The sequence below is a fragment of the Brachyistius frenatus genome, unplaced genomic scaffold (assembly GCF_029030835.1).
Source record: "Brachyistius frenatus isolate BFR_SWC_R1_liver_20210118 unplaced genomic scaffold, ASM2903083v1 Contig_15, whole genome shotgun sequence".
Classification (NCBI taxonomy): domain Eukaryota; kingdom Metazoa; phylum Chordata; class Actinopteri; family Embiotocidae; genus Brachyistius; species Brachyistius frenatus.
This window is the reverse complement of record NW_027210614.1, coordinates 1,925,553-1,949,669: the sequence shown is the minus strand read 5'-3', so window position 1 is coordinate 1,949,669 and position 24,117 is coordinate 1,925,553. Positions and strand designations below refer to the sequence as shown.

Genomic DNA, 24,117 nt, shown 5'->3' with positions numbered 1-24,117 from the left:
CACAGGCTCTCTCGGGAGAAAGAGAGGCTGTCAGAGCGAATCCCCAGCTCTGCTCTTTTGATGTTTAATTAGTCATTACGTAGCCGAACAGGAGGACAGACAGAGATTAATAGCACAGAATATCTGAAATTTCTATTGGTAATGATCCCGGTGGAACAGAAACCATTAGGATGCAGAGAAGTGTGGAGCTCAGCTTGTATTCGCTTAGACAGGGGGTGTTGGAGTTCATTAATATGCATAAATCAGTAAGTCAGATGTTCATTGTTAAAACCCCGGTGGTTTGGTAAAGGTTTTATGAAACCTTGCCTTACATTTTGATAACTGGTAGGACAATGTTTTTTTTTTCTTCTTTTTAATAAGAACCAACTGGTTTACCAAAATCCAGCATTTTCTTTCCTTAAACAATGACAAGGGTTTCTTTTCCTTTTTTTTGGTGAGGGAGTCTGAGACTGGATTTGCCTTTCAGAGCTTTGATAATCGTCACCTCTACTGCTGTTACTCTGAAATTAAATATGGAACAGGCCACCGAACATAAAAGGCTGGCATGTGTTTTGTTTCTGGATTTGTATTTGAAAAGAAGTTTGTCAGAGGGAGAGGGAGCAGTCCCAGGCAGGAGCAGGAACGTGTGCTGCTTCCTCTTAAGTAAGTGATATATCTGAGGTCTTGTCAGACAGAGGGAGGCAAAGAATGGTTGCCTCGCGGGTTACATCTCTTTGTTGTGTAAATGGACGCTGGGCTTTTATTTGTCAGTACTTAACACATGGGCGCAGGTGCGCTTCTGTGACTCATAAGAGCACAATCAAGCAGTACAATGCTAGATGGGGAAAACAGTGAGAGCATGGGATAAAATACAGCTTCTTCTTGTCACTCAGTACTGCTCAGAAGATAAAGCCTGGAGCTTGGAGGAATTATCCCAGTTAGTCTTTGATCCCATTTGAAAGAATAAAGATGGCAGTGTTGAATAAAGGGCTATAAGTTTCTTATAACCTGCTGACAGAGAAAGGAAAACATAAAGCCAGTTTTTTGATAGGTGGCATATATGGAAAATGTTTGAGTGGGAGGTTGTCTGGCAGCTTTTAGGAGGTGTTACGTTATTGGTATTGGACTAATAGGGAGCAAAGGTGGGGTGTGGGAGCAGACACTATCAGATAGTGAAAAGTAGGCTACCTGTGGCCCTTAAAAATATGTTTAGTGACTGTATGTCTGAGGATGGTTATCAGCCAAGACCTGTGTTTGTATTGCTGGGACCAGCGCTGGAAGCAGTGAGGGTGGTGTTGAAGAAATGTCGAGGGGAAGGCGCACCTGGAGTCAGATGTACTTTGCCAGAGGCAGCTGTGTGAAGAGCCTGCAGCGTACCTGTAAAGCATGAATGCAGCTGCAGATGCCACTGAAAGCTTTTGCTTGTGTAAGCAAATGCGAGCGTCTCACCAGAGACCTGAATAGCTGCTTGATTTAAAAAAAAAAAAAAAAAAAAAAAAAAAAAAAATCAACACTGTGCTTCCTATCATTATGTCTACTGCTGGGAATTTTCGTATTTATTTATTTCATTTTCAAATCCCCCCTATTTTTTTCTCCGGCTTGTATTCTTGCTCCTCAGACTAAAAATACATTTCAGAGTTTTGAATCAGATGGGCAATGTCAGTTGCAAGTCCAAGCATGATGTGTGTGTACACTACATGATGGAGCTGAATCAAAATATTTAAGGGAGCACATCCTCTGTGCATTTAGGTTTTGACACCGCAGTGCACCAGGATGTGAAGACTATCTAGACAGGCCAGCTGGTGATTGCAAACATTTGAATGTTTATAGGGCTTTTTCATCTTATATATAGACACCCTCCTCCCTCAGCCACACACATACTTTCCTCTGTGGCCTGCTGGCTGTGTGCCTGCAGACTCAGGATACTGCAGTGGTTGTAATTGTGAGATGTATCTACCCCACAAAGGCTTGTTATTTAAAAAAAAGATATTGCTAACAAATTTGGAGATATCTTCGTAGGAAAATGAACATCTTTCTTGTGCTTGTGCATGAAAAACCTTACCTTTTATTTGTGTTACAGTAGACACCTCGGATATAATTGGCTCCTGCATTATTTGACTGTATAAACTGAACAGTGAGAGCGAAGGACAGAGCATGTTGTCATCGGACAGACAGGCTGCTGCGCTGAGGGATGCTGATGGGCAGCTGCGTGGGCACCTGTCTGACAGGAGGACTGAAGAAGGAGAGAGAGAGGGGGCTTTGTAGCTCGTGGGGAAAGTTGCATCTTGTAGGATATTTATGGGAATCTGCAAGGGCATGGTGTGCATGTGTGTGTCTGCATGTCAGCTTGTTTGTGTAAATAGTGTGTATTTCCCCCCCTTCTTGTCAGAGGCACAGCGGCTTGATGTGACACTTCCTCCCTGGCTTTGGTGACGATATGGCTGCAGGATGAGAGAAAGAAAGTGGTGGGCTGAGATTCAGTTCCCCTCAGGGACTTTTGCAAACGAGAACCCTGAGTGTGGATGACAAAAAAGATTGACATTTGCTTTTGACAGATCCCTCAGACACCCTTGTTTCTGAGAGATTTGTACTGTGCGAGCTGTAAGAAAGGAAGTCTGCTCAGGGCTCTGAATCTTAAGATGCAGAAATGTTCCTCGCAGTGCTGTCTGGTACATGACATTTAAACGGTTTTTTTTTTCTCCCTATGTGTCTCTCTTTCTCTGTCTTCAACAGCTCAAAGATAAGAGATAATAATACTGTACAGCAACAGTAACCTAATGTTCCTGTTCTTGAGAGGGCAGCTCCTTCTTGTTTCTACCTTTGAACCACAGCAGGGCGCGACGCAGTAACAGGGCTGGAAAGATCTGAGATGAAATGAATCAGTAATATAAAACTGCATGTTTTTATTTGTGCCTTTTGTTATTTTGCTGTAGACCCACAAACAAATGCATTTATTGCACTGGGAGAGATGAATGTTAGAAATACATTTGCATACACACATTTTACATTAAATCCTGAAAAGATTGCTGATTTAAATTTTTTTTTTTTTTTAATAATAAGTTACTAAATAGAGCCCTGTAGCTCATAATAATAATAATTATAATAATGATGATAATTTTAATAACAACAACAACAACAACAACACTGATTTTTAGGCCACATTTTTAGATGTGCACAATTTTTATTATCAACACAAATACGGACGACTTGTTTTGATGAATTAATTGGCTAATCTACTAATCAGTTATGTATTGTAGTATGTGCCATTATTCTCTAGTGCCTAACAGAATGCTGTGAATTAGTTAAATAAGATTAGAAAATAGAAGTGCTCTTGGTATACAATATATTTAGACATTTTTGTTTTAGTTTGCCTCCCAGTGTCATTGGCAAAGTAACTGTTAATAAAACAAATATCTACATGTGATGTGTAAGGGTCACTCGTGCTGAAACATAACAGCTATATTTGCAACTCTAAGTAGTTTACACCTGCTTTTAGGTCAGTCTTTTGTTCTTCTGTTACGATAAAAATGTTATAATTGTGTATTCAAACCCGGCCATATATAACCATAAACATCGGCAGTTCCACACAAACAAGCTCAGACAAGCCAAGTGTAGGCCACCTGGTCATCTCACAATGGTTAAAATCGAGTGAATGTTGTGGTTGTTTTCATCAAGTGGCTGTCCCCACCTCAGTGGGTTTTGATGAAGACTTTATGTCCTGGACATCAGGTCTGTATGTCAATTGTCACAAGTCAATGAATGTAACTGTAAACTATCAAACAACAAGAGTCATTCAGTCCCACAGTTAGATGTAGTTAGTGTAGTAATGAGTTTAAAACCTGAAACCTAAACTAGGAAGGCGTGGAGGGTGATGCTGGAGGGAAATCAGTGTGTATTACCAACTACGAAGTGTATTTTATATGCCGTGGTTGCTACAGTATGTCTGGCTCTGTATGTTATTGCAGGTGATAAAATTGTTAAGCTGAAACAGCTGGCAGGGGGCCGTATTTTAGGCTCTGACCCGATCCCTGTCAGTGAGCTCCCCCGAGATGGCCTCATCAGATGGCTGATGAGATAGACACCCTTGGTTTGATGGGGTGATGCTGAACAGTTGCAGCCTCCTCTGGGAATCTGGTCTTTGTGTTTATCTTTGTTTGGGTTGCTGAAATTTAGAGGCTGCAGATAATGGAAAAAGGCAAACAAGCCAAAGGCCTGACCCCTTTCATCTGGGAGGAGAACAAGGAGTTAAAAGGACAAAGAGTAAAAAAATAATGCACAGATTAAAGTCATTACTCACTTTCTGGCCTGTAGTAAATTATTCATGTAGGCCTTGCGTGAGTGTACAGCATTAATGCAAACCTTGATTTTAGATCGCTGGCAGACTCGAGAGTAAAGCCTGTCAACAATCACCAAGGTAGAGTGTTTGTTATTTAGAGACCATATAAGCCTGTGACCTGGAAACAACATGACGCTCATGTTGTCTCAGACCGCTGTAGGTCAGATAATCTGTAATGTGTGTGTGTGAGTGATAAATCACTCAATTCAGAGTCTCCCCTGACTCATTTAAAATGTAATATATACAGTATATTAGCTTAGAGTTGACCAATGAATTATGATAGCGTTATGATGTAGTTAATTTTTAAATATCTTATGAATAAATCTTCATAAAGTCAGTGGTAGCAATTTAAAAAAACATCATATTTTTAATTGTTGTCATTCAGTCTGACACAGAACCGTAACAGTGGTGTTTTTGTTTGACAGAAAGATTTAATTGATCGAGCAACAAAGAAGATGAGACTTTGCTTCCATAGATATGATCATTTTGATTTCAGAGTTGGGTAGTGCTGTCAGAAGAAAACAACCACTCCCCATCATTTAAAATCAGATGTAACTAAATCTTTGAAGAATTACATCCTGGCTTCATTCTCCATCCCTCCATCTCTCTCCGTCACATCCTCAAATCTCTCTCACACATGTCTGGCTCACATGTTCGCATTTATTCTACAATGTGAAACAATACAAACCTGTCCGTGCGGGCAAAAACTCTCATTTTTACTTCCCTGCGTTTTTAGTTTTCCACCAAAATGTTTCAGACAGATGTCTAACAAATGTGGTGTGTCAGTTTTTCTGCTCACTTGGAGAATGGAGATGGTTAGAAGCTTTGCTACATGCAGACTTTTAGAGCAAGTTCCCAATTATTAACCCATGTGAAGCCTTCTTGCAGACATGTAAGCGTGATTGAAAACATAATGCATACGACTTCGGAAAAAACTTTCCTGCAAATGAAGACCAGTATCCGCACTGTAATGTAATTTATATCAAATTATTGTTTTTATAATAAGGACATTTTGTACCAATGCTTGTCCATTGGGGTTTAAAGATGCAACTTATAATACAAGTTTAGAGTATTTTGTAACCAAAAATAGATTAAAAAAAAAAAAAAAAAAACGTTTCCACAGCTAAAACTGGGAGTTATTACCAAAAATCAAACAAATGCACCAGTTTAAGAAACAAAATTACTGCTAAATGGTGGAAATAAAACCAGTTTAAACTTATACCTGCTTTTTCTCTCAAAGCATCACCTTATCCCTTCAAAAACAAAGAGGCCCGTTTGCTCGACCCAATGCTCGTCCATAATTGTGTTTAATCAGTTCAGTTTTACTACCATTAGCAGGAGCTACGAAGCTTGCATTTGATTTTAAAGCATTAATGAATATCTCAAATTTGGGAAAATTCTCACCAATAACTTACTTTCTGCAGGAAAAAAAAAATCATTTTATGACACTGAACATTTACACAGCACTTTCTGTTGATGTGTTTTACTAATATAAAGCTGGCTGGTGTTATTCTCAGACGTCTTTTTGCCTCAATATTTTTACAGCTGTGGTGTATGCTTTTATTGAGTACTTCATCTTTGTTGAATGGAATCAGTTATAAGGGCCCACTATTCTGTTGGTCAGGAACAACGTGCAGTCTGATACAATCACACCATTTTTATCTAAGATGTAAAAAGATGTATCTAAAAAAACCTATTTATTTTAATTGATTTGAAATCTTTATGAGTGACTGTTTTTAGTTTCGATAAATCCTCATGAAATTTTGTCATTGTTTTAAAGCTACAAGACAGATTAGTAAGAATTAATTGAACATGATACATTTCTAAAAAACATTCTTACTATTTGATCACTCCAAATGAAAATATGTAAGTCACCTCAACATTTAATCTTTATTTGGGAATTCAGGCAGCCGTAAATCAATGATTAATGACCACATTTGTGTTGTAATATTTGCTGTGATCATAAAATTGTTTGTGATCAAAAGGCACAATTATGAGTGGAATTATTAATTTATCTGTAGTAGTGAAGAGTTGGTAGCTGATTAATGTGTTACCTGTCAATATTATTATGCAAACAGGTAAACTGTTTAATTTAAACTGTTTCATAGCAGTGATAGAAATAGGTCTAATAGGCCTAAATAGACAGAACTTGAATTTAAATTTGTAGCTTTTAATCCACTTAATCCATTAATATTGTGCTGTTTATCCTGACCCAGGTCTTATAGATTGAATTGATTATCATTAGAGACTGTTGTTATATATAACAGGCTGGTAGGTACTAACAAAGTGTGATAAAATAATATCAGTCCACATCATCTGCACACTCCTCCATCATACTGTTTCACTTTGGCAGTACAACAGTAAAACAGGTATTAAGTTGGAGGATCTGCACTATTAAAAAGGTCTTTTAGATTCAAATTGATGAACCTGAAGAAACCCTGAGTTATTCGTCCATTTATGATGAAGCCAGGAGTTGGGACAGTACGGGGTCTGAATCCCCCGCGCACCCCCGACTCTGCGGGTCAGCCCTCCCTAATTAGAACCAGAGCTTCTTACAGGAAACAATCTTCCTGTCTGATGACATCACCGCTAAATCCATGCGTGAGATGGGGGGGCTCAGCTTGTGGATTTGCTCTGTGTTTTTCAACACCCAAACCAATCCAAAGAAAAGCACCTTGTGATGACTCGAGTGTATTTAGAGAGGACAGGTGGGTGGAGCTGAGTCTTCACCTCCCTGACTGACGCTGTTTTCCACAATATCGTTGATTTAATAACCTTTTAGGCATTCTCACTGAGCCTCCTGCTGTCAGTCAGTAAAAGAAATGGGTTGGCTGTGTCCTAAATGAGGGAGCACTGGCGTGTGCGTGTGTGTGTGTGTGTGTGTGTGTGTGTGTGTGTGTGTGTGTGTGTGTGTGTGTGTGTGTGTGTGTGTGTGTGTGTGTGTGTGTGTGTGTGTGTGTGTGTGTGTGTGTGTGTGTGTGTGTGCGCGTGCGTGCGTGCTTGATTTCCTAAATTAATGCCTATTTGTCCCTGCTTTCATGTGTTCTCCCTCCAACACTGTGCTGTGCGTCTGGACTTGTTTTAAACCCCTTCAAACACTTCTATCATGACCATTTTTCCTTAAAGCATCAACTTGAAACAGCGCTAGATATAAAGCAGTAACAACAAGCAGAGCCAGTGTTTTGGATAAGTTTAAAAGAGTCTCAGAGAAGAAAGGCGGGTAAATAATAACAGTACTAAAAGGAAAAGCATAATAAAGGCCTAGTTTTCTTAGGGAAGTGGAAGCTTTCATCTTTCTATAACAGTAATGTTCTCAATGAGTCTTCAGGCCTGTGTTAAATCCAGGAAGCTTCGAGTGGTACACATGAAAGGCTCCAGTCAGACTGCAACGGCCGGGCTCTCACTGGAATATGCTATCTATCCTTTCTTCTCGTCTCCTTTGCTCCCCCCCTTCCTCCCACATGATAAAGGTAATGGGAAGCTGTGTGGTTTCCAGTGACAGTAAACCATAGTAAAATGGCTGTCAATGTTTTGCCCCCCATCCCACACCCGTTAGCTCTCCCCCTGTCTGAGACCCCCGGGGTTTAGGAAATGGAGCATTATCTTCCTGTTCCGACGTCACGAGCCAACCCCTTTGCAGCTGTTGCATGCTTTACAAGTCAGCGTTTACAGGCACTTCAGCTAAAGGTCTCTCTCTGCCAGCACCAAAACACTCATATTTTAAATTTCATAAATACACTGTTGTTGTTTTTTCTTTGTCATTGCCTGGATTTGGATTCATGGATTTTGAGCGGGTTTTTCTTCTTACATGTTGAGCCTTCACTTTCTCCTACTAATCACTCCTAATTGGTGTGTGAGCCATGTGTGGGAACAGGTAAAATGTGCTGCCAGATGGTTGTGTTCCTACACAAGCCATATTTCACCTCAGTGCCTGCAGACACATTAAATCATCACAAAAACAAAAAGATTAGACACTCGGGATTAACACGTGTGGAAGAGAACCGGCTCACTGCACTCATTTTATTGCCTTTGAATTACACATTATTTATGAAATCCAGCTTAGACTGAAATTATTTTAGTTCCAGTTTGTTGGGGTTCCCCTGCAGAAAATCAGCATTTTTTACGCCTAGAATTAAACATTTTTTCCCCCTCTCTTTCTAAATCTGCACACACATTTGTTTTCCGTCCCACCCACTTCCCTTTATCTTTTCTATACCCACCTCCCCACCGCCTCCCTTCCCCCTCGTCCTCTTCCTCTTCGCCTCAGCACTTAGAGGCTTAAGAGAGGGATGTACCACACGAGCCACTCCCTTCTCACAGCCACCCCTTCCCACAGCTTGGAATGGTACAATCCTGCTTTGCATAAGTTTCCTCTGAGTGGGTCTTGTGTGGAGGCCAGTACTGAAAGAATTATTAGTCCCTTTTGAATGGTTTGGACGTATGTCTAGAGAGACAGCAAGTGAGCCACTGTAGTCTACCATTATCACTTCAATTGTTAAAGCTATAATGTATTGCGCCTACCCTGTCCCTGGAATGGGCAATAACTCTTTAATGTATTACTACAATGGGAAATCGGTGAGTAGCCTCTTTGGGAATGTGTGTGTCTGAGACAGAGAGAGGAGCTGTGAGAGGAGGGCATGTGTGCATGTGAGGGTATCCCTTTGACTGTCAGTCTCAGTCTGCTTGTCACTCGGATCATCTGAAGTTTTGTACTTTATTCATTTTAAGAATAAGACTCTGGGTTCATCTCTGTGTGTGAACGCATGTGCCTGAGGCTCCTCTTATCTGATTTTCCATTACTTCAGTTAAAGCTGTGTGACAACACCATTAAAATAATGCAGTTCAAGTGTAGTAGCTGTGCTCTAAACTTCTTAATTCTACTGTACACCAGCTCTGTGTAAGCAAGTCAATATTTAAGGCTACACGTAGAAAAGTTATGCCATATTAGATCATTTTTCTGGTGCACAGACTGAAACTGGCAGAAAGTTTTTTGCAGTCTTGAATATATTTTTACTGGCTGGTTGCTGCAGCTCCGAGACTGGGATGAAATAATAACAAGTGGGAGTCTGGGAATGATTAAGGGAAAGAGGCTGCCTGTTGAGGTTAGACTTTCCTGTTTGCAGATTGAACTCCAAGCACCAGTGTTGCTGTTATTCCATCTGTTTTTAATCACTTTGGCATTCTCGCCACCACAGGGAGCCTAATGTGATTTCTGAACTTCTCTGTAATGACCTCTTTGATTTTTGTTACTCTGAAAACGCTTTTTGTGCGAGTGCTTTTTTTGGGGGGCAATACAGTTGTGTGTCTATATGTATGTGTGTTTTTGCAGCACTTGGAGTTGAAGGAGCTGTTAAATTGAGTTTTCACTGTTGTTTTGAGTAAACTTGTTGGTGTAAAGATCAGTTGTTGTTGTGTTGCAGGAAGATTTTAGAAGGTGAAAACAATCCAGTGGGTTTATGAATCTGCTCAAGGACAAGGTCCAACAATGGCTGAATGAGCTCTGTGATGCATCTCAGTAATCCTTAAGTAATGATCTCGTCATAAGCAAATTACACAGGCAGATTTCCACCTGTCATTGCCCGTGCTGTTATATAAAGGGCACATGTGTTTGAAGGAAAAACAAAGAGGTTAGCCTTTTTATGATATTGTATTGAAACGGTCATCTTACTCAGGCTTGTGTTTCAACTTTCCTTATAAGCCATTACAGCATTTCCCTTTTTGTTCCCTCTGCACAAAAGATGACTTTGATCTTTTTCATATTAAGTATTAACAGGCTTGTGTTGCAGTTGGTGATGGGGAGAAAATTGATAGCATGTGGACAGAATGGGCAAACTTTATGATCAAAAGCACTTGTTAAACAACCAGCACCAACTTTTTTTTTTCTGTTTTCCTTACAAGAGAAAAGAAACATGGTGCTCATTCTTTGCATCGAGTTGATTCACATTAATTTGTTATAATGCAGAGTTGCATAGCAGGCTCACCATCTGGAGCACTGGGAGAATTCACAGTGGGCCATTGGCTTGTGAGCTGGTGGCATAGTACCAATACAGATGGAGCAGCTCACTGATCTTTCTTCCGTTGCCTATTAGTGAAAAAGACTAGATTGGAGCGAAAGCCCTGCAGTGATTGTTAGACCTTTTTCACTTTTTGTCGTTGTTTTGCTTCACGGGAAGCTTCTCCCCCTCAAGTGGAACTAATTCAATCAGAAAATAGTAAAAACAAGAAAGATGCAACATGTTTTCTTTAAAGTGAGACGTGCCTGTTGTTGTTTTTGCAGTGCAACAGGTTATATCACGCTTTCTAGACGCTAATCCTTACATCCCCAAATGTACATATGTTGATGCACTGAAGCATGCATGCTTAACTGCATGTCTAACACAAAGTCAGAGTGGGGGTGGTGGACTGTATACATACAGTACCCTATACTGTATGTATAGGGCACACATGTTGTGATCAGTTAGTGAGGTTGTGTTGACGCCAAAACCAAATATTTGTGGCATTAACAACCGGAAGGTACTCTGCAGAAAGGCTGCTCTTTTTTTTTTTTTTTTTTTTTTTTTTTTAAAGAACTTGACACCCTGTACATTGCTGTGCTGTCAGAATGTTCACTCAGATGCAAGATTTAAAGTTTCAACTTTGGAAAGTAAAATGTTTTAAGGTGTCTTATATCGAGTATTATTCTGTTCTGTCTTTGCTCATTGGCTGTTTCCCTCTGTGGCTGAATGTTTACTTCTTTTACAGCTGCATCTCAACAGTATTAATTTGTTTATGCGTGAGAGCATTTACTTGTTTATATCCCAGTTTTATGTGAATAAAGTGAACAGGCTTTTGAAAATTTAGATAGTGCTCTGTATGCTCACGCTAACTTCATCGTGCCACTGAAAGTCGATCTTCTTTTAGGTTCAACGTCACAGTTTAATGCATGAAATTATTGAGGCCTTTATTTTCCAAAAAGAATCAGCAGGTATCACACACTTATTAACGTCTCTCTAAGCAGGCTGAGCTGTGCAGCAGTTTGAGGGTGCATTGTATCTTTCAATGCATACTAGGTGTGTGTAAGACTTGAAACAGAAATGCCCCAGAGACATGGTTTGATTCCAAGTAATGACATACTCTACAAAAGCAGGACACGCCATTTGTGTTTTAACGCTTCTCTTTGAGCTGTCTGGCCAATAGCCTGATTTTTCCTTCTTTTTATTTTTTCAATTTCCTTTCCCTTCCTGATATTACATTATATCATTTGTGGTGGTTGACAGATTGTGTTTTAACATTTTATATTTTGATCGTTGTGGCATGAACTTCAAAGGCAGGTGCCACAAACTTAGAGACATGTGGGAAGCTGTACAGCTTGTACAGTATTCACTCAGTTGAGGCGGAGAGAGACAGCCAAGAAACAGAACTGAATCAGTAACTCAGTAATATCTTTAGCTGTATTTTTTTTTAAATGACATTTTCAGTTTTTGATATCACTGCTTTCCTGTTATTTATAGCATATTCAGTTATAAATAGTAAAATAAATAAATTATTATTATTATTAATTTTTCTCTCAATGTGGAACTTTCTATTTCTATTACTTTTTCTGCAATATCTTATTTAAAGAATGAATGTTTTTAGCTTAGGTGTTGACTGTTACAGATAATTTTATTTAAGCATAACCGTCTGGTGCTCAAATAACCGGTGTCGGTCTGTATTGGTGTGCTGATCTGTGTGAGTGACGGCTTTTAATTAACGGCCTTGTAAGAGGAAACCGAGGCGGTCCTCTCCTCCATAGGCCGGCGGAATGAGGCACCCGGTGTTTGGGATGGTTTATTAATGCTTTGACTGGTTGGCCCAGGGTAAAAAGGACAATTAGCATGATCCGCTGCCATATGCTGCCCATTGAACGTCTGACACAGCGAAAGACAAAGCTCAGGCTCCTGTGTGAGGCTAACCTGAGATCTCCATGGAACTATTATCATCCCTGGTCACATGTGTAAGCCAGAAGACCCATGAGAGCTCCACCCCTCCCATAGCACTTTAATTACACACCCAGACAACAACACGCTCGAGTCCTGCTCACTCAGCAAAGCCCAACGGCACTAAATATCACTTTGGCTGCATTCTGCATGATATGATGTTCACGTGTGTGAGCGAGTGTTTTCATCAAATTGATATACTTTGTGATATGCTGTATCATAAAACAACTGAAGAAAGTAAACAACCTTGGTGGCCGTTATCACATCCACATGCATTACAAACCAATTTGGGGAGTGAGCGGTCCACATCTGAGTGTGAAATGAGGCCATTAAAAGAGGGATTGTGGTGACACAAGCTGGAAACGTGCAGGTGGAATCTAACTGGCAGGTCTGGCTCTGATTAGTGTTACGTGACCGTGGGGTCATCCAGTCCTGTTTATGGGAGGGAGAGTTTGTCCAAACCTTTTCTCCCTTCTTCCCTCTCTCGTGCCCCGCCGTTCTCCCTCACCCTCGCTCCCTCCATCTGGAGTGGATGAAGTCAGAGACCACATCACTGGTGTTTGGCCTCCAGTCTCTTTGATCCCACCGCTCAGCTTGGCACACGCTCACAGCTGTACAACAGCATGCCCATTGTGCCCCTCCTTTCTTCTGCCAGTTTGCAGGTACATATATAAAGAAAGCAAAGCGGGCTGTTTTTCTATAACTTCTTTGATTTCTGCCTCTCTGGGAATGCTGTAATTTGCCAGGCATTTAGTCTGTGCATGTAAGCGGGCATCGTTATACTTCCATTAGAGGTTGAGTTGATCTGAAATACAAATACTCCTGATAATCCACTCCTCCCTTCATGAGCTTGATTGCTTGCTAGTCATTAAACTGTGTGTATTTGTGGTTTCGGGGCTGTTCCTACAGTACATGTGTTTTCACTCGTGCCTGCATGCGTGCCCGTGAGATCTCATACTTCTGTGTACCCCAGTGTGACTGTGCTGTGCATTTTAGGTGAAAATGTTCAGAAAGCTTTTAACATTACCATACAGGACAAGACAATACCACGTGTGACCAAATAATCAGTTGAATTGATCTCATAGTGCTTCACTGTGTGGTGGGCCGTTCTAATACCATCTATGTTCTCCTGGCAGGTGTACGCACCGTCTCCGAACTCAGAGGACTTCAACAGAGATTCCCCTTCGTACTCTTCTCCGAAACCCTCCAGCAGTATGTTTGCAAGCACTTTCTTTGGTAAGTTCAAAGCATGTTTCCATGTTTACGCTGCTGTGTTGGATCAACTTATAGAACCATCCGCTGCATATTGTTAACGACCTCTCACTCCACAGGTTTAGAAATGATGTTGTTGTTTTTCTGTAGAATCTGTAAAGCTTGTTTGTAACTGACGGGTTAGAATTTAGTGGGTTTTTTTCCACTGGCCTGATAATTCATCATCCTTTTGTCACTTTTGGAACTTACCACAAAAGGCTAAAATAATGTAGCAAACAACTCTGCATTATATTTTGTTGTTTGTATTTAGCCAGACAGATTTATTTGTTTTAGCAGCTTTTTGTCATGTAAAATCTTTGCTCAGTCTTTATTTTATTGTGGCGGCCTCCCAGACATAGATAGACTTCTTGTTGTTTTTTAGCTTTTGTGTTAGCTCAGCTGTGTCTGGAACAAGGATCGTGTTTCAGTCCCAAGAGGGAAAAAAAAGTTAAAAGTACTCCTCGGGTGACCCCAGGTTTTAAGGGTAGAGTTGGAGGTTAGCCGCTGACTGGCACTGTGTCAAACCATGTTGTTGCCTTCACTTCTACTCAACTGTACACTAAAATGACTCATTTATTGGTGTTAGATGGTACCCACAGTTCGTCTGATCCATGGAATTCGTCCAATGGGATCAGTCAGCCTGGCTATGGGGCAATGCTCCCAGGATCTTCATCTCACATGCCACAGTCAGGAAACTACAGCAGCCTGCACTCACACGACCGTTTGGTAAGCGGCACCACTCAGCTGGTAATACTTCATATAAATAGGTGATAAATGATTTTGAGTAACTTTGTTTTGCCATTACTCTTCCAGTAAGAGATCCGGTGTGTATTGTTCAGCATGTACATTTCTTATTTAGCTCTGCACTCCCTCAGCACAGCTCCCACAGTTGGAGTGGGTGTATGCGTCTTAAGTTGGTGTCTGGTTATTATCGGTGAAAACGCTGCTGACCCTCTTTGTGTCAGTGTTTGATGTGGTCTCGTCTGCCTGCCTGCTTCAGCTGGCAGGGTATCACAGGTTGCCTGCAGATGCTGCCTGCCCTCCCTTTAGCTCTGTCCCTCTCCCCAGTAACTTTTGCTCCATCACAGCCTTCGAGATGTCGAAGGAGAATTATAATTTAGAGAATTATTCATCTCTTTCTTGCTCGCACACACACACATGCACATTTATGTTTGAAAATAACGTGGTTCTGGTTCTTTTTTTTGCTCCTCTAGAATTACCCCGCACATTCAGTTTCGCCGGACATCAACGCCAGTCTTCCTCCCATGTCCAGCTTCCACCGAAGCAACACCAGCACTTCACCATTCGTCACTGCAGTGCACACCCAGTCCGTCAACTCAGCCGACGGGGTCATGGGTATGTTCTAGTGTTAACCGTTCAGCTACTTGCTCACAATGACTAATTTACTGGCCCCTGATGTAATCATAGCTGTACATTCATTCTGTAAAGGTAGTGAGTCATGCAGCTCGACAGCTGCTTTGTGTCCCGTGACCACTTTTCATTTGTCTGAGTTTGCTATTACAAAGCTTCCTTCTTTGTTTTCCTAGCCGCCCCAAACCGGGGGACCGCCACTGGAAGCTCACAGACTGGAGATGCACTGGGCAAGGCTTTAGCCTCGGTGAGTGACAACCTCAGTTTCACCGTGGAGTCAAGTTCATTGCACCAAACATCCCTGGTTAAAGAGAATTACCCAAGATTTGAACTTTAAAACTAGCTGGAATGAGGTGGTTTATGAGTGGAAAATCTATTTCATATCAGTTTTGCATTATTTTTTGGGTATCATCTATGTTGCTTAAGCACTCCTGTCAACTACAAACAAATCTTTGCATTTCTACTCCAGTTGGACGTCTTCCCAGAGTCTGTGCTTCCACACGTTCAATTCATTCCTGCAAATCAAAATAGAATAATGGTCTGTTTTTTGTCTCCGAAGAAGGTGACCTCAGTAATCATGCTGGGAATTAAATGCTATACTGACTGCTGATTAAAAAAAGGTCCAGAAGACATGTTTGTAGTTGTTTTTTGGCCTAAGCCTGGATAATTGTCAGCTTAAACTAAGAGTATTCAAGAAAGGCAACTGTACATTAAAAATGCCCCTAAAGCCAGTGGATTACACTTCAGTTTGGAAAAACATCCATGGATATCTGTGACATCCTGTAATGGTTCAATCCTTCAGAATATTTGTACCGCTCTGTAAAAAGAAATGATAACATTCGAATCTGGAGAACACATTCAGTGTTGAGAACAAGAGCTGACTAACAGGTGGAGAACGTCACAGTTTGAACTGAGTGAGACTCAACAAAATATAATGTTTTGAGTTTATTTTAAAAAGTGCACATATGTATAGGTCAGCATGACACAATGGGCATTTCTTATCATACCTAGTTCACTGTTTCCTTTATTGGAGATAGGAAACAACATCCTTTCTCAGGAACTGTATTTCCAAAGACTGGATGTGTTTTTCTTAAATTCTGCTTCTGACTTCAAAAGTTTGCTTCTTATTATTTCAACAAAATGATCTCTGAACAGTGTTTAACATGTTGCATCAACATGCTGTTTATGATCATAAACATGGTATTATATGAAGCTGCATTTCAATGTCACACACCACAAGCTGTTCGTTTAGGGGGAATATTTCTTGCTGGTGTGAATCCAAAATATGAGAGTTCAGGGATGGTAATAACAAATTAAGTCCTTTATATTTGCAGACTCAATCCCATTAGCATGACAAAGCTGGAGAGAAATGGACACGGTTCGACCAGGGTGGGGGTGGGTGGAGGGATCAGGGGGCACAGGGGAGTTTATAACTGCTGTGGCTCAACTCCATGGGTCCCCCTTTGTAGAGCTTTTGTTCTCCGCCCTTTTAAATTGGCCGTGCTTATTGGCCCCATGCCGCCTGCGGGAGCGTAACTGATGATGAGGCGGGCCTTCATTTATTCAAGTAAAAGGAGCCATGTTTCACTTTGAATGCAGCGTTAGTAGCCGGTGAATGAAAAGAATAGAAAGTCATATATTGTCGGGTCAGAAGTCACGCTTCTAAACAGCTTGGTATTCAGAAACTAAGAAATATTTGGGGGTTTGTTTTTGAGTTTATTGGTCTCCGACACAGTGATAACCACAATATTAATCCTCCTTAGTTTTAGACTGAATTGCATGTCTGAGAGTGAAAATGCTGAGCAGAGAGAAGCGTTTGACCGTCAGTGTAGAAAAGCATAAATAGTATTTTTTTTTCCCTTCAGACAGCGGCCAGTCCTCCTCCACACTCTGTGACACACTTCAGTGAAACCTCTATCCTGGTACTCCAACTTGATTGAAAAACTAAAGCCCAGAGATCAAGATTGAATAAGGAGATTATTAATAATGAGTGCATTCTATCATCCCCTCACAAGTCCAACGGTTTCCTGCAAGCTCAATTTGATCTTAACTTGGAGGAGAAATCTCTGTGGATCTGCTGTTTTTTTCTGTGCTAATTAGTCAGGTTCCACTCATAATACCCTGACTTCACTGACTTGTTCCATTATGGCACAAATATCCTCTTATTAAAGAAAAAAAATCAGGAACGTGTTTGTGCTTTAATCCAGCATTTGTTTAAACAAATGAAATCCCAGTTGAAGTTCTAAAGACGTAATCTTCTTGTTCCCTTGTGATTGACATGTCATCCTAAAACTCGGTGACCTCAGTTTAACCTGCCACAGGATCCACTGACACAGTAAAGTTACTGCAATTTGTCCTTTATTGTAGCAATAAAACAGAACACAAATTTAATTTGTGGCATCATGCAAAAAACTGAGGCATTTGTCCTGGTTGTCCTCTAAAAAAATTTAAGATAGACAACAATTGAATACAAGCAGATTTTGATATATGGTTCAGAGTACAGTCTTTGGCTGCAGGCTGAAATGTGGCCCTTGATATTTTCTCTTATTGGCTTAACAGAGTTTCCAGGTTGGGCATCCCCACCTCTTGAAAACTCAGTGGAATAATAACTGCAAGGACTCGTATAGTCACTGAGTCTCTATACAAGTGAAAAACAAACCCTGTTCCTACAAAACTTCAAGTTTTTACAAGTATTTATTTTAAAATGTGCACAAGCTATAAATACAGGAGAATCAGAATGAAGTTCTAATTTTTTAGTCTTGTTGTTCACCCACCTCTGAGCTGCAGGTCTGTTCAGAGTGAGACCTTAATTCAGCCCACTCATGCTTGCTTTTTTAATCACTATAATTTGATCAGGTATTTGTAATTGGTTAAGTTCTGTGAGGTTAGATTCATTTTCTGAAATTGATTGATCATTAAATCTAAATTTTAGTGGCTACAGAAATACAGGGAAATTAAAATAGACTAAATATTTAACATAATTTGTGTTACGTTTTTAAACCCTTTTCAGTAAGATTGAATTGTATTATTGATCTGAGTTTTAACATTGAAATGCCCTGAATCAGCACTTTTAGTTAAATGAAGTGCACTTTAGGTGTACAGTATTTTCCTCAATTAACAGACTTGCAGAAGTTGATACAGAGCAAGATACTAGCACAGGACAAGTTAATATTGTGCTCTGAGCACAGATGATACATTTTTATGACATCACCGGCAGTAAAATCCGACAATTGATTTCGTCTTGAAAAAGGGAATGACTTTTAAAAAAAAAATAGGAAGAAACAGAAACCTGCAATTTACATTGTATTGTTATGCTGTAGATGGATTAATGATGAATCTCACTACTCTTTCTGTATCTCCTCCTCACTGCTTCCACAGATTTACTCACCTGACCACACTAGCAGTAGTTTTCCATCCAATCCCTCGACACCTGTGGGTTCTCCTTCACCTCTGACAGCCACAGCAGGTGCTGCCTCAGCAGGTACCGTGGTGACTGCAGCCGGCCCCCTGTCTGGAAGGCCAGGTAGGGCACCCGTTTTTGGATTTTAATCTCATACACACCTACTTTACACTTTCACCAGATACCAGCAATAAAATCGAAAATATACTTATCTGAAACTGCTTTATGAAGGCTTTTTCACAGGTAAAGAATCCTGACAAACACACATTCGATTTTGGTTGAAATTGGCTTTGGCCTGGGATAGGCAGGCTGATGAAGAGACTTTCATTTATACGGGCAGTATTTCAACCGTGAAAGCGCAACGATAAGCACAAAAAGGCAGGTTTGTTCTTCACGTCTCAGAGCGTACCAGCTATTTGGATTCATGTAGGAGCACCCTCTAAAGCATAAAAGGGCTGCCTGAAGCTGTATGTAAATTGAATGGGGTTACTTCATGGAAGCCTGGTGTCATTAGCATGTGATTTAATAAAGGTGGTTTCGTACATTGACATGGCACATCTGTGATCAGAGCGTGAAGATTCATCAACATACTCCAGTGTTTACCTGTTTGTTTAGGACTTACCATCATATTTGGTTGGGGGATTTAGCTGTCCCTACCCCAGCAAATTGTTTGAGTTTTTCAATTAAGAATTTGCAATGACACATTATTTTTGACCATCATTTTTACCACACCTTGGTAAAATCTTCCAAAAACTTGGAAAAGCTAAAGCATATGAAATAAAAAACAACACCCCAAAAGCCTTAAGACAAAACCTTTTTTAATCAGGAGGTGCCCAAAATGGCTCAGGTGCAGCCCCTATGCCTTATAATAGCAGGGAAAACCCTGATACTGTATGTAACGTTACAAGTAATTTAATAATCATACTACTTTGTAAAACAACACAAACAGCTCTACAGTGTTTCTGTTTCCCAGCACAAAGTCTGAGACATATTTCCCACCAAAATACCAACAACTTACTTTGTGCTGCCTCATTTGAATGAACCTCCCACCTGTTTGCGTCTGTCCTCCCACATTTGTGCTCTGCTTTTGGCACCAAGATACCACACAGGCGTGAAGTGCATTTCAGGGTCAGGAATTTGCCAAACTGTCGGAGCTCAGCTTTCACTGGTCATTGTATAGTCCCCTATGACTAATTAATTTAATTACTTTTACTCTGTGCTGCATTAGTTGGATTAATTAAAGCCTTAGCAGAGTGAACTGTGAAGAGTTTCCCTAAAAGTTGATTTAACACCCTTTTAGCTTTAGTTGTAATCATTTGGTGCTCATTCTCTATGCTTCCATGCTGAGCTGGGCAGTTAATGCATTTTTTACAGGAATCTATCCTAAAGAAAGATCAGTTTGGTCTGGAGCCTTATGCACATCCATCGAAGTGACAGTTATGATGATTATTTTAAATGAATTTGCAGGTGAACATGTACAAGAAATTTTAAAATCAAGCAAATGGAAAATATGTCATTTGCCAGATTTATCTGTGTTCTGACTGTGACACCTGAACCTTAAAGTGGCGCCTGACGTGCCACTCCAGTGTTCACAACATGGCCTTTATTTTTATGGCTGAGAAAGCTGCTACACATTGACTCCCTATGGCATCACAGACTAGTTTTGGCTGTCAGCTTTTTAGAGGATTTTGGTTCATGTTCATAAATTCAGATCAGAATAAAATTTAAGTTTAACCGGACTTTATTTTCATCATTCAGACAAGCCCTGGAATGACCGTGCAAATGAAAAATACTGTGGCTTCCAGGGTGCTGAAGGACTGAAAATCTTGCAATGAAAGTGTTTGAAGTGGGTCTTGAATTACAGTTATTGAAAGGCTTTCATATTTGCAAAACTGTTTTTATGACTTATAATAGTAGCTCATGGCATTCACTCTACTTTGTAATAAAACACAATTTTAGGGAGAAGATTTATTGTTATATAATCCTGCTTCTCCAGACAAGTACTTTGTAGTAGTTTGTGTTTTTCTGTCTGTTTGATTTTTGAGGATGGACTCACAAGCCTCCCTCTGATTTATAATTATTTTGTGCCACAAATCCAGAGGACAAAAACAGGAAAGCGGTTACAAACCGTGCAGCCTATCTTCCTACAGTTAAGCGATCACCTAAAGAGGCCCCTGTTTGTAGTGTACTGGGTTTTTAAGTACAGGAAAAAGAGACGTGTATCAGAAGAATATGGATAGTCAGATATGTTGACAAAGGCGAGAGAGTAATGGAAAGAGAGTGAGGGGTGACAGAAAGGGAAAGCCCAGTGTGTTTTAGCGGGCAGTTGTGTCATGTGTGGTAATTGAGTGGCGACAGCTGTCTCTACGTATGCCCCCCTCAGCCTCAGCTGTTGCCCTGCCCCATGGACAGCTGTTCCCCCAGCACACACACACACACACACACACACACACACACACACACACACACACACACACACACACACACACACACACACACACACACACACACACACACACACACACACACACACACACTCAGACCAGGCTGCAAAAGGCGCTGTTTATTTGCCAGTGGGTGAAGAAAGGTGCCTGTGACTCAGCTGATGAGGACGACTATGACGGCTCTCTTGACCTATTTACAGTAGTGTGCCACACCTGGCAGCATAACAGCAGCATTCATAGTGTAGTTCATTCATTTAAAATAGATGCCTTTATAATATGACAAGTTAGGAAATAAAATAAAGACATAGACAAAATATACGGGGAAATATAAACCACTTAAGTGATTATTTTTATGAAGGGAATTCATAATATTATGTAGAAGAAAAATGAAACACTAATGCCAAATATATACATATGAGATTGAAGGAAATAGATATTGTTTCACTAATTATTCACCCTTAATATGCTTCTGGGGTTAGAAAAAGAACGATACTTAGAAATTGGCCCAAAATTCGGCTCGCGGTTGATGTTAGTCGCAAAATCCATTCATCATTAGGATTACACCAATATACAGCACATTACTCAAGGCTGCTTTGTTCAATTAGCCCTCTCTGGTGCACGTGGGGACCAGAGCCTCAGGCTAATTTTTCATAGCCGGCAGCCAGCAGAGGCTCATGTGAAGTTCCTGTATCACTCACCTGGGAGAAAGCTGAGGCAGAACAGAGAGTTTTTCATTTCCTCTTCCAAAGTCACTTTTAATAGACTGCTAATTAAAGTCGGCTTTTTCCAAGGCTTTGTGTGTGAAGAAACATGAAATCTGAAGTACAGAAGGCCACAGAAGTTTAGCTAGACATTTTATTGGAGTGAATTAATGGAAAAGTTTGTTTGAACAGTATTTTTTTTTCAATTTAAGGGAAGTGGGATTTTTTTCTAGTATATGTCAAAAATATGCAATAGGTTCTGACTGTATTTTTCTTTCAGTGCAATTTTGCTGCTTTTGAAAACGACTGTTTCAAGTTCAGTGGTTCATTATGCGTTCGGTCTGACCACGAAGGTCTTGATTTGTATAAAAACTAACAGTGAACAATTAGGAGTAAAAACACTACATCAATCTGCTCACAGATGGGACTCAGGAAACTGCAGTCTGTGGCTTTTAAATAACTCTTTAAATCAAGAATGAAAAAAAATTGATCATCATTCCCCAGGCCCCTCTGCTGTAAATGATACCTTCATCCCACTCTGCATTTTTCATTGCCGTGCTCCTATAAGAGGTTGAGAAAAGTACCCGAAATGAATGTTTGGGATCACACTAAATGACAGATACCCGAAACAAAGTCTCCATCTGTAGATTGTGCAACAGAGGACTCCATTTACAGGATGTAGGCTGGGTTTGGCACCCATCAACCATAATAGACACCAGAAGAGCACTGAGAGCCCCGAGCTGGAAAGACCTCAGACACCCCACCCTGTAAATAACCTGGAAAGGTTCAGCATTGTCAAAGTTCATTAAGGTCATTTGATTGTAGGATAATGCATAGTCTCCTATTCCACATGGTAGGCAGGTTACTTGGATAAATGTGCTTCAGAAAAAGGAAAGAAAGACATGTTGTACTGGAGTTGGAAATGTGATGAGCAGATGTGGATTCCTTTTCTTTAATTTACACCAGATCAAATCCCCTTGATTTGTCTTTTTTGGCTCCAATAAATGTACAAAACCATTCAAAGGCAAATGTTAATCTCTAGTGTAGAGTATCTTTGATTTATGCATATTTAAATCATGTGATTAAAATGCAGGATATTTTGTACTTATGATGAAAAGAGGAAAAGTATCAAATTAGTTCTGACTTATGGGACAAATTAGTATGATTTGTAGTGAGATTTTTCCAGACATGAATCCTGTGAAATACATAAAGAGAAACTAACGGCATGCAAACAGGTGCTTGACTGACAAAAACGATTGAGCACGATGATTCAGCAATGTTCATTAATGTAGTGGAGGAGTATGAACTTGATTGAACCCAGATATTTGACATATTCCCTCATCAACAGCCCTGATGAAGGCCATGAGCCAAGACAGTAAACTTTTGATCACTTTGTTTGTAGAGACTCAAAGTTTCTGGAAAAAGTAAATCTGAACGTCAACTAGTGTTTAAAGTCAGGTTTTCAGTGCTCATATGGTTCTCTTGCACCTCTTAGCTATGCTTATTACTGTGCAGATGCAGCGTACATTTCAGGGTGGACGTGGGTGTTAGTCAAACCCTCCACTGGCTCACAGCCATTGGGAAGTGATGCTTTTGAGTCTTAAAAAATAAAAATATCTCACTCAGAACAACAAGAAAGCAGAAAATCAGGATGTCAGTGTGTTATGATTGCGTGTTATTGTGTGTGTCAGGTAGCTTTTATGTCGGTGTACCCAGTCCAGCAGAACACAGCTAAAAAACAGACATGTTGGTATGTAACTGAACCAGAGGATTGCTAACACTGAATCTTCACCACGTCACTTTCTTTCTCACCAGGTGCCAACCAGTGGCCCCGTGCTAGTGGACAGAGCCCTTCCTCTCCAAATTACGAGAACTCGCTTCACTCACTGGTAAGCTTCCCGTCCGCCTACGTCCACCAGTGAGCTCAGGATATGACGGATGTTCACTTTAGATATGATACTCATGAAGGACTGAGCTAGCATTACAGGGAGATTCCTGTCTGACACGTGTTTTGCTGAGGAAGGTGGGGGTCGAGGAATAACCAAACTGAACAATACCTGTCCCTTGGGGCTTGCCATCTGTCCTCTACTCCGTGGGCCAGGACGGGAGGACAGTTGGGGGATGGGTTTAGTTAAGGGGGCTTGTGTGGCGCTGGCAGCTGTTTGGTGAACCACTTCTCCAGAATTCCTTCGCTGCCCCGCGACCATAGCTGAGGATCACATTTCATCCCGCCTACTACTTGATGCACATGACATGTGTTTACATTCTCTGGGAGGGAAAATATTTAAATATCATACAGAAGAACAAACATGATAAATTAAGAAGTTGCAATAAAGACACATTGTGCAAAACAGTTTTGTACTTATTAACAAAAGTAATACTTTGTCAAATACAAAATGCTCCAGGCATAAAACAAACTGTACACAGCAAGTTCCCATTAACAATTCAACTAATGAGAAAATTGTCACAACTTCAGAGTAGAAAAAAAAAATAACACGTCTGGAAACCAAAAATTAGTTAACAACTAAAACATACAGAGAGTGATTAAAGTAAGGCATTTTTAAATGGATTTACTCATGGACATGATTGTCTGTTGTAGTGATAAACCCAAAGATGTGCTTGCTACTGTAAAAAGCTTCTTGCTGTCTTTGCAGAACCTCTTGAAAGCCATGTTTCTTAG

At 40.4% G+C, this 24,117-nt stretch overlaps 1 protein-coding gene across 6 annotated transcripts in view; it reads left to right on the top strand.

Moving 5' to 3' along the window:
* The window catches only part of tcf12 (transcription factor 12), a 77,248-nt gene that overhangs the window by 41,462 nt on the left and 11,669 nt on the right, over positions 1–24,117 (top strand). For 5 of the 6 annotated variants that reach the window (XM_069693530.1, XM_069693529.1, XM_069693527.1 and 2 more), the window contains exons 9-14: positions 13,407–13,506; positions 14,108–14,247; positions 14,736–14,877; positions 15,069–15,139; positions 18,271–18,415; positions 23,253–23,326. In XM_069693530.1, the coding sequence (XP_069549631.1) occupies positions 13,407–13,506; positions 14,108–14,247; positions 14,736–14,877; positions 15,069–15,139; positions 18,271–18,415; positions 23,253–23,326 (672 nt within the window). Of the gene's footprint in view, positions 1–8,640; positions 8,891–13,406; positions 13,507–14,107; positions 14,248–14,735; positions 14,878–15,068; positions 15,140–18,270; positions 18,416–23,252; positions 23,327–24,117 lie in introns of those variants that run through there. The other variant, XM_069693531.1, reaches the window with a different exon arrangement.